We start from the raw sequence: 16,622 nt of genomic DNA on the forward strand, positions 1-16,622 counted from the left end.
GTCTTTTTAATGCATGGGTCAGCATGGGTGAGATGGAGATGTAGTTTTGTGAAAGTGAAAAATGGCTAACCTTCCTCATTCTTATCAGATCTTCAGTTTTTTCTGCAAGCTTCTGTTTTGCCATAATTCAAAAAAGAAAAAAGTAATAAAATATTGGTTCATTGAACTTTGAACCTTTTTATAGTTTTTTTTTTTTTTTTTTTTGGACTGGGGGAGAATTAAAAACTGAGGGGGTGGAAGGGAAAAGGAACAAGTGGCCTGTTGGCACAAACCTGTGTTTGGTCACCATTTGAGGTGGGTACTGTGACCTCGATGTGGTTTTTTTCCACCTACATTTAAGAAATAAAGTAGCAAAACATTTTAGGTTAGTAGGTTTCTATGAGTAGTTAAGCTGCATCATGAAGCTGGGGTAAAATACACTGAGAAGTGATCACCACCATGCAGTTTTACGGAGGGCATAACAGGCAAGGCTTCACTCCCAAGTAGCAATCTGTTAGTTCACCATCACAGTTTCAAGGCTGAAGAGGTCATGTCAACTTACCAAAAAAGAAAATTAAGGTAATCATTCTATTGAAAAAACATTTAAATATCTATTTTAAAATGTGTTCACCAAAACAATAATCTAGGCTTAATACTAGAGCCCTATGTTTTTGTTTTCTGAGGGTTTTTTTTTATAATCTGGAAGGATTTTTTTTTTTTTTTTTTTTTTTTTTTTTTTTTTTCTTTTTTTTTGTCTTTTTGAAGCAGGGTCTCCCTGTAGCCCCAGCTGTCCTGGAACTCACTATGTAGACCAGGCTGGCCTTGAACTCACAGAGATCTGCCTGCCTCTGCCTCCCAAGTGTTGGGACTACAAGCATGTGCCACCACGCCTGGCTAACGATCTGGAAGGATTTTAATGTTCATGTTTGTGTGTGAGAGTGTACATGCATGCCATGGTATCCATGTGTAGGGAAGAGGGCAAAGTTTGGTGTCAGTCCTCATTGTCTACCTTGAGACAGGGCTCTCTTGTTTATTGATGTATGTTGTATTCTCCCATCTCTGCCTCCTTCTCCCTGGTAAGAGAGATACGGATGCATGCACTATTCATATAGCTTTGTACATGGGTTCTGGGGATCTGAACTCAGGTTGTAAGGCTTGCCTGGCAAGCACTACCCACTGAGCCATCTTCCCAGCACTGGAAGTACTTTAAATAACACTTAAGAACAAATATACAAATGAAGATATAAATGTATAATATAATATAAATTAGATAGTTTTTAAAAATTATTTAATAACCACATACTTAGAAGAAGCATTTCATTACAACAGCATTGACATATTCAATAACAAAGAAATTAGATATTTTTTATAGTTAAAACACATAAATAGGGGCTGGAGAGATAGCTCAGCAGTTAAGCTGACTGCTCTTGCAGAGGACCCAGTTTCAATTCCCAGCATCCACATGGCAGCTACGAACTGTCCTTAACTCCAGTTCCAGGGGAATCGGAAGCCCTCTTCTGACCTCCGCAGCATTGCACGACATGAGTGCACACACATACATGCAGGCAATACACTCATACACATAAAATAATAAAAATAATAAATAAAAAATAAATAAGTAAAAATAAAAAATAAAAAACACATACATAATAAACTATATAAGACACCAGAACAGGTAAACACAAAGGATTTCGTGAGTTGATCAATACATTTAAGAAAGTAGTTTCACTCTTTAGTTCATTACACAATAAAGCATTAAAATAAATTCCATAAAACTGTAACTGACATATGAAACTATTTCAAGGGTTGATTTATAAATAATCACAGAGGGGCTGGAAAGTAGCTCAGCAGTTAAGAGCACTGGCTGCTCTTGCAAAGGACCTGGGTTCAGTTCCCAGCACCCACATGGTGGCTAACAACTATCCTAACTCCAGTTCCAGGGAATCTGACACCCTCTTCTGACCTCCACAGGCACTGCACAACCTGGGTGCTTTTACATATATGCAGGCAATACACTCATACACATAAAATAATAAATAACATTTTTTAAAAAAATTAATGTGCACATAGGCTTCAGCTACAACACTCAACATTGCAGTCTCTTCTCTAGGAAGTTGGAAGCCACATGCTGGTGGAAGGTCAAGATTCATCCTAAGTAGGAGCAAAACAATACCTAAGGTTGCCCATATATCTTTAGAATCTGCTTAATAATACTCACAGAAACTGGAGTAATTATTTAAAACCTGACTAGCTACTAAGGAGACACAGTAGAATGAGTACTGCCTCAAGCACTGTAGGCTTCAAAATTAGAAAATAGATTGTCTTTACTAAGGGTTAAGTCAATTTCTTTGTATTGCTTTTTCTTTAATAGAACCTCATCAACCTGTGATTGACAGTCTTTTTTAAAAAAAATATTTTATTTATTATTTTTATTTTATGTGTATGAGTCTTTTTTTTTAATCACACAAAGCAGCATTACTCTGTAGTACAATGCCTTTGTGCTATTTTCTCGACTGAATATAAAAAAACACCAGATAAAACTAGATTTTGTAATACTGCCAAATCATAAGCACCTTCAAGGATGGCACTTTCAACAACTAGGGGTAAGTAACAATTAGATCATTCTACTCTGATTTCCAGTTACACACTGCATGGTCATTAACAAGTCAGCTCACCTGTCTGAGCTTAAATTTTCTTATTGATAAAATAGAGATAATGTCCTTTTTTGAGAAAGGATTTCACTCTGTAGCCTGGGCTAGCCTCCAATTCCACTTTCCAAGATCTGGGATTACAAAACATACAAGACATGTGCTACTATGTCCAGCTTAAACTAGAGATAATGTCCTCATAAAATTAAGTGTACTCTGCAAACACTGGTGTTAAATTATTCCATAAAGCTTAGGATTCCTTGTTTAAACAATAATGTCTTTTAGGGTCCTTAGTAATCTGGCAGCAGAAAATTGAGATCCATTCTTCTAAGAACTAAAGCCAAGGATTGGAGAAATGGCTCCACAGTTAAAAACTCTTGATGCTACTGCAATGAGCTAGATTTCTGTTCCCAGCACTCATGTCAAGCAGCTTCACAACTGTCTGTTGTGACACCCTCTTCTGGCCTCTGTGAGTACCACATGTGCGTGCAAGTGCATGTACACACACGCACACGCACACACACACACACACACACACACACAAATAAAAATAAAGTAAAACAGGAGAATGAGGCCAAAGAGCTAGGCTCAGTGATACACACCTATAGTTTGAGTCCAGGAGTCCAGCCTGGGCAACAGCAAAACTGGTTAAAAAAAAATTGAAGCCAAGTAACAGCAGTAGTTCTGCATATGGCCTTATCAAGAACATTAAACTAGGGGTTGGAGAGATGGCTCAGCAGTTAAGAGTGCTGGCTGCTCTTGCAGAGGACCTGGGTTTGGGTCCTAGCACCCACATGGTAGCTAACAACCATCTGTTACTCCAGTTCCAGGGGAGGTCTTTTGACCTTCATGGATGACATGACATGGGTGCACTTTTTTTTTTTTTAATTTTCTGTATATGAGTGTTATGCCTGCATGTAGGTAAGTGCACTCGTGTCGTGCAATGCCCACAGAGGACAGAAGATGCTTTTGGATCCCTTGGAACTGGAGATACAGGCAGTCATTAGCTGCTGTGTGGGTGCTGGGATTCGAACCGGGTCTTCTGCAAGAACAATGTTCTTAACTGCTGAGCCATCTCTCTAGCCCGACATGGGTGCACTTATATACACTCATACACATAAGACAAAATAAAATTTTTTTGAAAAAAAAGAACATTAGCTGGGCATGGTGGCACATGCCTTTAATCCCAGCACTTGGGGGGCAGAGGCAGGCGGATCTCTGTGAGTTCAAGGCCAACCTGGTCTACATAGTGAGTTCCAGGACAGCTGGGCTACAGGGAGACCCTGTCTCAAAAAGACCAAAAAAAAAAAAAGAACATTAAATTAAATATGTTGTACCTTCAGAACAGACCTTGTCAAAAGATCCAAGGGATACCGCTAGCTGTCCCCAAGCTAGTGTTAGATAATGAAATTTACATAGTTATAAGGGTTTTTTTTGGTACTGCTGTTACTTTATATAATACATATGGTTTCAGTATACTGCATAATTACTATTCTAACATTAAAAACTGAGCAGGTACTCAAAGGCTACACAGAAAGAACTTGATGATCAATGTCATGGACATCTGGCTGGTTACAAAATGCAAACACTCATCATTCACTCAAGGACAGTAAAACTGTATATGTATGTCATATTTAACAGGTTAAAAATACAGGTGTCCACTATCCTACAGACCTGGCTCTTAAAAAACAGGATTAATCTACATACTATCTATATGCTAAAGAGAAAGCACTTACTAAGGTTTTAACAAACATATGAAAATGTAACCATCCTTATGAAGACGGTCTTTCATAACTCCTGTTGACAAGAGTGAGACCTGTATCTACCTTAATAGACCTGAAATAGCACCTCAAATTCACCACTGTGTAAATGTATTTTATGTTTTATTTTCATGTATATGCATGTGGTGTGCTTGTGTACCTGTATGTGCATGTGCAGAGGTCAGAAGACGTCAGATCCCCTGGAGGCAGAGTTATAAGTAGTTGTGAAGCCACCTGATAGGTGATGGGAACCTAACCTCAGTTCTGGAAGAGCAGAGAATACTCTTTAACTGCTGAGCCATCTCTCCATCCCCATAAATGTATTTTTAAGTTAAAGATTAGTCCAGTTATTATGATTTTGTGGAAATCTGCTAATTAAATTGGTAAGTTCTCAACTCAGTACCGTGACTATGGTACAATAAACTCAGAATCATCAGCAACTCAGCAGCATAACTTCTCCTACATACTGATCTCCTTATTCAGCTGCTTAAGATTTAAATAACTATATAAATGTGCTTTATGTAATCCTAGTCTTTGGAAAAATTGTCCACATATCCATCTTAGAAAAGCAAATTATAGCTTAATCACAATAGCAGAACTTGTTCTTAAGCAACATGAAGATTCCTCCTGGATGAGTAAAAAATATTTTAGAAAGCAAGCACCATGCTGGTGTGTTTTAGAAATCCATTTTTCTTTATTTAAACATTTCTTAAAAAATTTACCTTTTATGTGTATGTGTGAGTGTATGCCATGTGTCAGGGGGTGCCTACAGAGGCCAAGAGGAGGCATCAGATCCCTTGGAGCTGGAGTTACAGGCAGCAGTAAACTTCCAGACATGAGCGTTGGGAACCAAACTCAGGTCCTCTGGAAGAACACCCTCTAAGCCATCTCTCCAGTTCCAAGTACCCCATTTTTCTAATGCCAACTTAAATCAAGGTGTAGGTCATCTAGAAACTTCCTGGATAGAGAGCTTACAGTCTTTATGACACGATTCTACAAAAATATATATAATAGGTTGTGATGATGTATTTTGGAAACAAAGAGGAAAAATAACTTGGTATTTGGCAAGATTCAGTGGCTCTGAAACTCAGAACACAGACTGGCTAGATGTGTGGATGTAAGACATACCTTCCATGCTTCTGTGGGCTCTGGTTCAGCTGGCTCAGGTGGCTCTTCCCCTTTCATGTCAACCTTCACAGCTTCCTTCTGTGCTTTTTTGACAGGTGCCCCTGACCCAGTGCCTTCTGTGATCTGACTCTGAGCAATGGCTGGTGCAGAGGTGGGCCGAGGACTTCGGTCCGTGGACTCAGCAGCTGCTGCTATGTGAGAAAGAAGAAAAGGAAAGATAAATGAAGGCAGTGCCACTGTGCTACCTTAAAGTCACGGGGTGAAACTGTACATCCAGAACTCTGAGCATTCCAGTGTCCAGGGTCCATCACAGAAGGTAAGACACAAGTCATTAGTGCTCTTCCTGGCAACTGATGATAAGACAAAGGCATCCTCAACAGAGACGCTAAGGTGTCTTGATGGTTATGTTTCATAAATGCTGAATTCAGGGGGAAGAATAAATCTTTTAATCCGTTACTTTCAAAAGCTTGCAAAGTAATGTATGAAGGAAGAAAATAAGGGTCAATTCAGGCTGGTTTTTCCATGAAGCCTTTTTGAAACAAAGATCTATTCATTTTTAGATGATGTGGGGGAACTAAACATATATTTTAGAGAAAACAAGTCTGATTTTTTTTTCTGTGAAGCACTCTCAGAATGATTACAAAACAGATAAATGGCTGGCTTAACATATTCACTACTTTTTGTTGTGAAGGGCAAATCTTTGAACCAAACATTTTCCTTTAATAATAATCATTTGATGAAAAATAATATAAAAGTTGTGGGACTTCCATCCAAAAACAAGACATAAATATTGCATTTTCTCTAGAGTCTTATCAATCTGGTATAGCTCCTGCTTTCTAAAATATCTGGAGCAGTGTTTCTCATCTTGGGTTGATTCTGACTTTTCTCCTCCAGAGCACACTGGCAATGTCTGGAGACATTTTTGTTTGTCACAGCTGGGGAGGAGAGAGAAAGGAGGTGCTGACATCTAGTGCATAGAGGCAAAGGTTGCTGAGCTGAGAAACCCTGCTTTAGGAAGAAGGCTGTACAGACTGTATTACAGAGAATAAACAATATAAGCTGATAATAAAAAGCTCTATCTTTTCACAGAACTAACTGTTGCCTGGGTTTGGACTATTGACATCCCTGCTTTAGATGACTTACTTCAAAACAGTCCTGCAGGCTCAGTGGCACAGGGCTGCCTAGCATACAGGAGGCCCTGGGTTTCAGCCCCAGAACAACAAAATAAAACAAAAAAGCACTCACTAGTTCTAGTTTTTACCTTCATTCCTTCAGGGATTAAAAGAAAATGACCATATACTTTGTAGTAAACCTTACACCTTATTTATTTGACCCTATCTATGAAAGGACTTTTTTTCCATGTGATTTAATTGTATTTTATTTATTATTATTGTGGGTGGGTGTATGGTGTGTGTGTATGAGTGTGTGCCAGCCACAATGTGTGTGTAGAGGTCAGAGGACAGCTTTGGAGTTGGTTCTTTCCTGTCACTGTAGGTTCCAGGGATTGAACTCAGACTGTCTGGCTTACACGGCAAGAGTTTTTACCCACTGAGCCATCTTAATGGCTCTGATTTAACATTTAAAATAACAGAGCATGGTCCCTTCTTGTACTGAGACTTTTAGATTTTAATACTTGTTCATGTAAATAATCACAGATTCATTGTATACTCTCCTTTTCAAACTGACTATATTGAATGTAATTTATTCTGACATGAGCCAGGCGTGGTAGTATACACCTTTAATCCCAGCACTCAGGAGGCAGAGGCAGGTAGATCTCTGTGAGTTCAAGGCCAGCCTGGTCTACATAGCAAGTTCCAGGTCAGCTGGGGCTACAGGAAGTCCCTGTCTCAAAAAAGATTCCCCCCCCCCAATTTATTCTGATACATTTAGATTTTTTTGTTGTGTGTGTTTGTTTGTTTTTGAGACAGGGTCTCACTGTAGCCCCAGCTGACCTGGAATTCACTATCTAGACCAGTCTGACCTTGAACTCACAGAGATCCACCTGCCTCTGCCTCCCTGAGTGCTGGGATTAAAGGCCACTACACCCAGCCCCTGGTACCTTTAGATTTATAAACAGTAAAAATTAAAACAAAGGAATTCCTTAAGCCAGGACAGATTGAAAAATTGAAATTTAAAACCTCATTTATATAGCACCAAGAAAAAAAAATACCTATTACCCTGTATTGCTCTCTAGCAAAAGGATTTCTTAGGAGATGCCTAGCAAAAAAAAAAAAAAAAAAAAAAAAAGAGCAGAAACACAGAACCCTACTTTCTTTCAATGAACAATCTGTGGCCTCTTGCAAGTCCCTGTTGCTAATGGGGACTCTCAGCCAGTCAATGTAAGAATGGCAGATGGCAAACCAAACCTAACAAAACAGGGGAAATGACAAAATATTTTGCTCACAGTTGTGTTAAAGTCTCATTATACATGTGTATTCACACCTCCTCTGAAAGAATTAATTCAACTCTGCCTGGTATCATAGAAACATAGCCCTTGCTTCTACCATGTGTTATTTTGCGATATGAATTTGGTTTTAATCCAATACTAATATTGCAGAGCCAAATGATTTATGTCTTCAGCATTCCTACCCTCAACAATCTGTACTGTGTATGGAAAAGCGAGTATAAATATAAAAAACTCATGGTTAGAAACAGACGGCAATGGTTCAGAAACTGGACAATACAAGCATTCCCACGAACATCCCTCACTATGAAAGTAGCAAGAAATACAGGAAAAACCCAAATCACAAATCTCTGGCTTAAGCTCACTTTAGTCACACACAGCAGTATTACGGCAAGGAGCTTATTTTACAGACCCCAGTTTCATCATTTGTGAAATGTACAAGACATTAACTAGGTAGGATAGTTAGGGAAAGAATACTCAATGGGCATAAACAGTTTATAAATTCTAAATATTAATAACTTTTTAGCATTATATTTCAGTCCTTATATTAAATTTGTTATAGACTAATACTATTTCAAGAATATGCTGGGAAAAAACTATGCACACAATGATGAACGAATCCAAGGAAAAATAGCATCTAGAAGTGCTGTATAGAGGCAAATTTTGTCCATTTCCTCAATAAGGAGCCTTGCAAAATTATGGATCATGATAGAATATGGCCGAGACTGGTCTTTCAAAACTAACTTCATTGAGATACAATTTACATATTATACAAGCCACCATTTAACGTATAATTCAATACTTATTAACATATTCAATGTTAGGGGTAGTGATTTGTTTTTAAAATGTTTGGGCTGGGGAGATGACTCAATCAGTAATTTGCTTGCTGTATACACAGGAGGACCTGAGTTCTGATCCTCAGCACCCATGCCAAAGCTGGCTGCACCTCTACAGCCTTAGCCCTGGAGGTAATGGTGGAGGGCGGAGACAGATGGATCCCTGGAACTCTTGGACAGCTAGCCTAACCAGCTCCAGGTTCAGTGAGTGATCTGTCTCAAAAAAGTAGGTGGAGCATACCAACACACATGTATAATACACATACACACACACACACACACACACACACACACACACACACAATGCTTTGTCTTGGGGTTAGGATACAGCTCAGTTGCAGAATGCTTACCTACCATACTTGAGGTCCTGGGTTTGATCCTCAGCACCAAAAACAGACAAATGATGTTCTGGTTCTTAAGTGTTTTTATTTCACTTGTTAGTTATTACAAGACTTTGGAATAACCAATTTCTGTATTAGGGTTCTTTAAAGAAACATATATATATATATATATATATGTGTGTATATATATATGTTACATATACAGAGAACACTTAACTTAAAGTTAGTGAATTAGTTACTTTTCTGTTGCTGTGATAAAACACCATGACTAAGAGCACTTATAGAAGGAAGAGCTAATTTGACTTATGGTTCCAGGGGTAAGGGTGTATAATGGTGGGGGAGGCATGGCAGAGGAGGTGGCTACAGCAGAAAGCCAAGCAATCATATCTGCAAGCACGCACAGGAAGCAGAGAGCCAGACTAGAACTAGGCAAGCTATACACTCTCAAAGCCTGTCCCCAGTGATGTGCTTCTTCCAGAATGGCCACACCTCCTAAAGGTTCCATGACCCTCCCCAAACAGCGCCATGAACTGGGGACCAAGTGTCCAAACACTTGGAGCCTATGGGGGGCACTCATTCAAACCACCACAGTTAATATCTTATCTTCATTTTTTGAAGGCTCAGATAGAGAAATGCTGGTGGTGACTCTCACAGAATCACTAACTTCTGTAACCATATTGCTGTTGGCTGACAAGAACAGAAACTTAAGAGTTGGATGTGGTAACTCATGCCTGTAATTCCAGTACTCAGTGGACTTGAGACCAGTTTGAGCAAAATATTGAGTACTAGGCCAGCCAGGGTTAAACAGCAAGTCCCTATCTCAAAAGAAAAAGAAAAAAAGAACAGAAAAGAGACTTAGATACAGGAGCAATAAAGCGTAAAACTCAAAACCATGATATTGAGAAAAGAAACTTTGCTTCCACTTAGAGGATTTGTTCTAGCACAACTTCTGCTAATGTGATACAAGAACAGCAGTGATGCAATGGACCAATGGTTTCATTATCAGAGGCCCTATGTGAATCACCAGAGGATCTTCAACAACAAAACCCAGAAGCCAGCTGCTCAGGTACACATGAAACAGATAAGCTACTGGGGTGAGGCTTAGCCTCTGTTGTAGTTACAAAGATGATAAGGATGTAATCCTCTGGCAAGTGTCAGTGTAACCATTCCTCACCAAATGGATGAACTAACTACCTGGTGTATGATCTTACTAAGTTACACAGTTTTCTGTGCTTCTGTTTCCTTATGAGTAAAGCAAGAATTCCTAAATGCTTCTTCTAGCATTACATAGGAATGCATAGAAATAGCTTAAAAAGCAAGAGGTGCAGTAAAAATAGAAGCTGAAAAATCCTTGTCATCCTTAGCTATCCTTGTGACTTAATACTCTTCTTTTGATGTGTGTCTGTCTTGTGCTGTGTATGCACATGCGAGGGGGAGTTGGAGGGGCTGAATGCAGTATGGAGGCCAGAGGAAGACATTGGGTGTCTTGCTTCATCACTGTTTTATTCCCTTGAGGCAGGGTCTTTCACTGAACCTGGAGCAAGCCTGGGGGGCAGCAAGCCTGAGGGATCCTCCTGTCTGTGCTGTTGCGTGCTGGAGTTCCAGGTGCATGCAATCTGGTCCTCATGCTCGTGCAACAAGTGCTCTTTTACTCTCTGAACCATCTCTCCAGCACCCCCTCTTTTAGGAGGGTTCTAGGGATTTGAATTCAGGTCCTTATGCCTGCACAGCAAGCATTCTTACCTGCTGAGTTGTCTTCCCAGGCCTTAATATTCAAATGAAGATTGAGAGACAATACAAAACAGAAACTGATTTGCTACATCCCCAACTTTGCTCCTCTTCCAGATTCTCTCCTTCCACTAAATGAACAAATCTAGGAATAAAACTTGATTTTCTTTTCCCTCACCATCTCCAATGCTTAATTTATCAAGTCTGTCAGTCCTACTTCTAAAACATATTCCTAACCACTTTTCACTGCCTTTGTGGACAATACTCAAGTCCAAGCTGTTACCACCTCTCACTAGTCCTGTATCAGCTTCCATCCTACTTTACCCTCATGTTAGTGGAGACTTTACCCAGCACTCAGAGATCTTTTAGAAATAGAAGTCAGACTATATCACTCCCTGCAATGGATTCCCACTGTAATGAAAAGAAAACCTGTAAGGCTCAGCCACAAGTTGGTCTTCTCTGCGGTCTTCTCTGTTCACTCACTTTGTTTACTATTGTCTAGACCTGAGCTGTTCAGTATGGGAACCAGTAGCCACATGTGGCTTTATTATTTATTTATTTATTTATTTATTTATTTATTTATTTATTTGTATGAGTTCTATGATTGCATGTGTGTAAGTGCGCCCATGTTGTGCAATACCCACAGAGGACAGAAGAGGGTCTTGGATCCCCTGGAACAGGAGTTACGGATGGTTGTTAGCTGCCATGTGGGTGCTGGGATTTGAACCCAGGTCTTCTGCAAGAACAACCAGTGTCCTTAGTGTCCTTAACTGCTGAGTCATCTCTCCAGCCCTCCATTTTTTTTTTTTTTAAAAAAAAGAAGTAGTTCAAAATTTATTTATAAATTTGTCTATAAAAGCCGGGTGTGGTGGTGCACGCCTTTAATCCCAGCACTCAGGAGGCAGAGGCAGGCGGATCTCTGTGAGTTCAAGGCCAGCCTGGTCTACATAGTGAGTTCCAAGACAGCTGGGGCTACAGGGAGACCCTGTCTCAAAAAGACCAAAAAAAAAAAAAAAGTCTATAAAAGTATAAGAAGGGACTGGAGAGATGGCTCAGAGGTTGAGCTCACTGATTACTCTTGCAGAGGACCTGGGTTTGATTCCCAGCACCCACATGGCAGCTAATAGCCATCTGTAACTCCAGATCCAGGGGAATCTAAAGCTCTCTTCTGACCTCTGCAGGTATTGTCTGACACATGCAGGCAATGAAAAAAAAATTATGAGATCTTTTTTGTTGTTGCTGTTCCTTTTGATTACATTTGTGCCCGACAATAAGAAAGTAGGGATTTATTTCTAAAATAATTCAAAGCTTCTCCAAACTGGGTCCAGGCTGCAGCCATTGCAGAAGGAATGCAGGCAAGGATGCCTTTGAACTTGAAGAGGTCACATGTAGGTCTCCATGTAGGTGCTGGGATTTGAACCCAGGTTTTCTGCAAGAACAGCCAGTGCTCTTAACTCCTGAGCCATCTCTCTAGCCCCTCAAGATGATTCTCTTAAGTCTGAATTAGGCAGTAACATCCCTTTTATTTTACCGCTAAGGTTCTCTGTAAATCTGAGATAGTTTGGTTCTCTTATAAATAATTATGCTTCAAGATAAGCATAGTGTAATCTTAGAATTCAGGAAGTTTGTAATCTCAGAATTCAGGAAGCTGAGGCAAAAGGATCAAGAAACTGAGGTCAGTTTGAGATATATAGTAAACTGTCTCAAACAAAACAAAGTAAAATTATATCCTTATACTTCCTTTATCTTTATCTAATGATCTCTCTAAAGATCTCGATAATATCAACAATATCTAATACAAACCTCCATCAAGGCTCCGGGATGCCCGTTTGCTTGCTGTTCGCTCAAAGTGTGGAGCAGGCCTGTCAATTAGGGCACTAGCTTGCCTAGTCTGAGCTTGAGTCCGGCCACTGTAGCGAAATTTGGATCCTAGGGCAAGAAATTTGCTTTTGGGAATGGTGTCTGTAGAAGTCAGCCTGGAAGAAAGGGATAGAAATTGTAACAATTATATATTACATATATATTATCTTACTATTGTGACTATAAAATTAAAAATCAATCAAAATAAAAATGATTCCTAATTCCCGTGGCTTACTTTAGCAGTTAAGAGATTTCCAATCAAGTAATAATTATTTTAGCTCTTACGTCATATTTCAAGGAACCAGGATTAATTTAGTTGGAACTTACATTAATTATATTCTATGTCTCTATAGATGAAGGTTTGATGGTTTTCAAAATGCTCTTATAGCATTGCAATATTTTTACTCCATCCCTGAAATGATTTCATCACCTTATAATATGGAAAACTGAAACGTCCCAGAAAGAGGTTACGTGCTTAAGGTCATACAACTGTTCAGACTGGGCAGTAACAAAGCCCAAAGCTACTATTGATCCCACTTCCATTGTCCTTTTAAAGTATATAGGAGGTGCTCTGGAAACACTGAGGCATACGTTACAACCAAAAGAAGAAGAATTAGGTTGACTCTGTTCTGCTTAAGATGATCTCACCTGAGCTAAGTAAAATGCCAGTCCTACAGAGAAGAGAATTTCAATAGCAATTTAAAATAGAAACATGCATACATTAACATGTCCTTGAAAAATACCTAAGTGAGAATAATACCTGAAAAACGTGTGATGCTCCACGCAGACCTTCCACAGTTTCTTAGCTGCTCGGTAACTGGGAAGTTTGAAGCCAATGGTGCTTTCATACTGCTCTTGCTGTAAGGACACATAACATATAACACGAAGTATTATCCAATTGAAATTACTCAATTTCAGTGGCACAGTGGCACCAAAGAAGTGATTATAAATATGGACTATTATCAGCTTACAGACATTAAACACATTATGGTTTCCTACTTACTAAAAGAAATGTGCTCACTGAGAGTGATTTGTCCAAAGCAAGGAGGCTAGGAAATGCACCTTCTATTACTTATGCATCTTATTTTTGCTCAGAACACGAACAACCCCCCCCACACACATGTACACGGCATTTTTAAGTCAACTCCTGATGGTTTAGAACTGTTTTTTCTTAGTCACAGACCTGTACCTGCAACATCAGATTACTCAACAATCTGGGAATGAGACATCCAGTAACTCCTCCAGCCAGCCAATACTATTATGCAGTCGGAATTAGTAACAAGAGCTAAAGATGTGACTCAATCCAGATTATGTTTTTAATTTAATTAATTTTCAGAACCAACAAGTCAAAATGACAAATCTTGACATTGCTGAGCATGTTTGGTATGTGCATCTTATGGGCTTGCATACTGTACAATAACCAAATGAAGCTAATTGCATATGCAGTAACTCACAGGCCATGTTTTGTGGTGAAAATACCTAAAACTTATCTTCTTAAGTGGTTTTTTGGGAAAGGTCAATGCTGAGGATTAAACCCAGGGCTTTACACATGCTAGTGTACCTCTTAACAATCTTCAATAATACGATACTTCGTTACCTACGTTACCACATTGTACAATAGGTGTCTTGCACTTATTCCCTATATTCTTGAATTATTAAGTGTTTTTCCTCCTCTTTGGCTGGTCTATGGAGTGCCTCTTTGACTAGAGCAAACCATATTGTCCTCCCAGGGCTACTAAAACTGTCTTTTTAGTTTTAGCTTGTTTCTACCTCAAGCACACTTTGTAAGTTGAAAAAGGAAACTGGCATTTGTTTTGAGTGCTTATTATTCCCATCACAGTATGATTAGATAATATAATCTATATTTTCACACATGAAGAAACTGAGGTCAAAGAAGTTATCTGCTATGAAATAGCACACCCATCTGGAGTCATAGTGCTCCACTTTTCAGAATCACTGCTTTCTTAAGAAATAATTCTGCATTTTTAGTATATATTTAATTTTCAGTATTAAATACTTGAGATTTCAAAACTATGGACTTCTCATAATAGTTATTAATATTTCTGTAGTTATATTTTTTCTGCCTTCCCACATTAAAATGTAAGCTGGTTATGGAATGGCATCCTTTTACTTACGGTTACCTTTTTAGCTCCTAGACTAGTCACTGACACAAGAAACTGCTCAATAAACATTTCTGGTTCAAGATTTTAAGATTTGAAACTTTGAGGGGAGACAGACACTTGGTTCGAGTAAATAAGGTATATATAGTGCTTTAGCCGGGTGTGGTGGCATATGCCTTTAATCTCAGCACTCAACAGGTGCGATCAAATGGCCAGCCTGGTCTACATAGCTAGTTCAAGGCCAGCTGAGATTACAGGGAGATCCTGCCTCAAAAAAACCAAACAAACAAAAAACTCAAACAAACAAACAGTGCTTCAATGATGATCCTTACACAAGATTTTTAAGGTTGCACACCCAGAATTTCCAGGCTGCAACAGTGAACCATTTTTCACCAGCAGATGGTGATATATACATACAAAAGCCACTTTACATTAGTATGGTCCTTTTCTGCTTAGAGTTCACAGTGGTCATCTATCTCATTTGGTCTTCAAATCAATTGGGACAGAAAAACTATTATCTTTCTTGAATATAAGGAAGCTCAGTTCTAGATCTGTCTAGAGTCTTTTGTTTAGTAAGTGGCAGAGAAGAATTCAGAGTCAAAAAAAAAATATCAGGCCTTGTTGGTTCACTCCTTTAATCCCAGCACTTGGGACAAAGGCAGGTGGATCTCTGTGAGATTGAGGCCAGCCTGGTCTACATAGAGAGTTCCAGGCCTGCTGGGGCTGCAGGGAGACCCTGTCTCAAAAAATAAACAAAACAAAACTTAATTCCTGGACTGTAGGGATGGCTGAGGGGTTAAGATTAACACTGGTTAAGATTAATACTGTTTTGCAAAGGACCCAAGTTTTGTTCCCAGGATCCATGTCAGGTGGGTCAAAACTGCCTGCAACTTCAGCTCTAGGGAGATCTGACTTCTGGCCTGCACAGGCACTGCACTCATGTGCACATCCTCACACACATACAAATAGTTAAAAATAAATCTTTAAAAGGAATTAATTTCAGCCAGGCATGGTGGCACGCACCTTTAATCCCAGCACTTGGAAGGCAGAGGCAGGCAGATCTCTGAGTTCGAGCCCAGGCTGGTCAACATAGTGAGTTCCAGGCCAGCTGGGCTACAGGGAGACCTTGTCTCAAAAAAAAAAAAAAAAAAAAAAAAAAAAAGGAATTAATTTCTACTTCAACAATTTTCTACTGTACTGTGACAGCTCTTCAATATAGAAGTTGAAATTACTTGTATATCCTGAAATTGGACCACCAATTATTGAGTTGTCTGGTTCAAAGTTTTGGTGGTAGTATTAGTTTTCTGTGGAGACAGGGTCTCATGTAGCCAGGCTGGCTCGGAACTCCTAAATCTCCTATCTATGTTGTAAATGCTAGAATTACAGGTGCATATTACTATATCTGGCCTCTGAAGCAAAATTGAACACAAAGTTCTATTAAAGTTTTAGGACTTATGCATGAGGCCGTGGGTTCAATCTCCAGAATTCCTTCCCCTTAAAACTTGATCCTAGAACACATTCTCAATAATCTACACATACAATAAATTACATGAATAATTTAATCCCAAAAATAATTTCAAAATACCATGCTACCCAATTTAAGTGTTTTTGTTTTTGTTTTTTATCAAGTTTTTGCTGGAGTAAACAAGAAATGTTTGTCAATCCAGGTTTCACTTTGGCCATGGTGTATCTACTTACAGAAAGAGAAATGTCCAGAAGTCTAGGAGTAAGGAAGTGAAAGCATTACAGGGCTGGTCATTTAGAAAACAGAATTATCGTCAGTCTGTGAACAGTCGGTTCTATGGAAACTTCTTAGAT

The 16,622-nt window shown here is 39.1% G+C and overlaps 1 protein-coding gene across 13 annotated transcripts in view; it reads right to left on the bottom strand.

Annotated features, from left to right (window-relative positions):
• Epb41 (erythrocyte membrane protein band 4.1) overlaps window positions 1-16,622 on the bottom strand; it is a 197,194-nt gene that overhangs the window by 51,081 nt on the left and 129,491 nt on the right. For 10 of the 13 annotated variants that reach the window (XM_029570850.1, XM_029570845.1, XM_029570844.1 and 7 more), the window contains 3 exons: window positions 13,445-13,542; window positions 12,628-12,800; window positions 5,516-5,706 (listed from right to left, as the gene is read on the bottom strand). In XM_029570850.1, coding sequence (XP_029426710.1) covers window positions 5,516-5,706; window positions 12,628-12,800; window positions 13,445-13,542 — 462 coding nt within the window. Of the gene's footprint in view, window positions 1-272; window positions 330-5,515; window positions 5,707-12,627; window positions 12,801-13,444; window positions 13,543-16,622 lie in introns of all 13 variants that reach the window. The other 3 variants (XM_029570846.1, XM_029570840.1, XM_029570851.1) reach the window with 2 other exon arrangements.

This window comes from Nannospalax galili, unplaced genomic scaffold (genome assembly GCF_000622305.1).
Source record: "Nannospalax galili isolate Female #2095 unplaced genomic scaffold, S.galili_v1.0 scaffold23, whole genome shotgun sequence".
NCBI lineage: Eukaryota > Metazoa > Chordata > Mammalia > Rodentia > Spalacidae > Nannospalax > Nannospalax galili.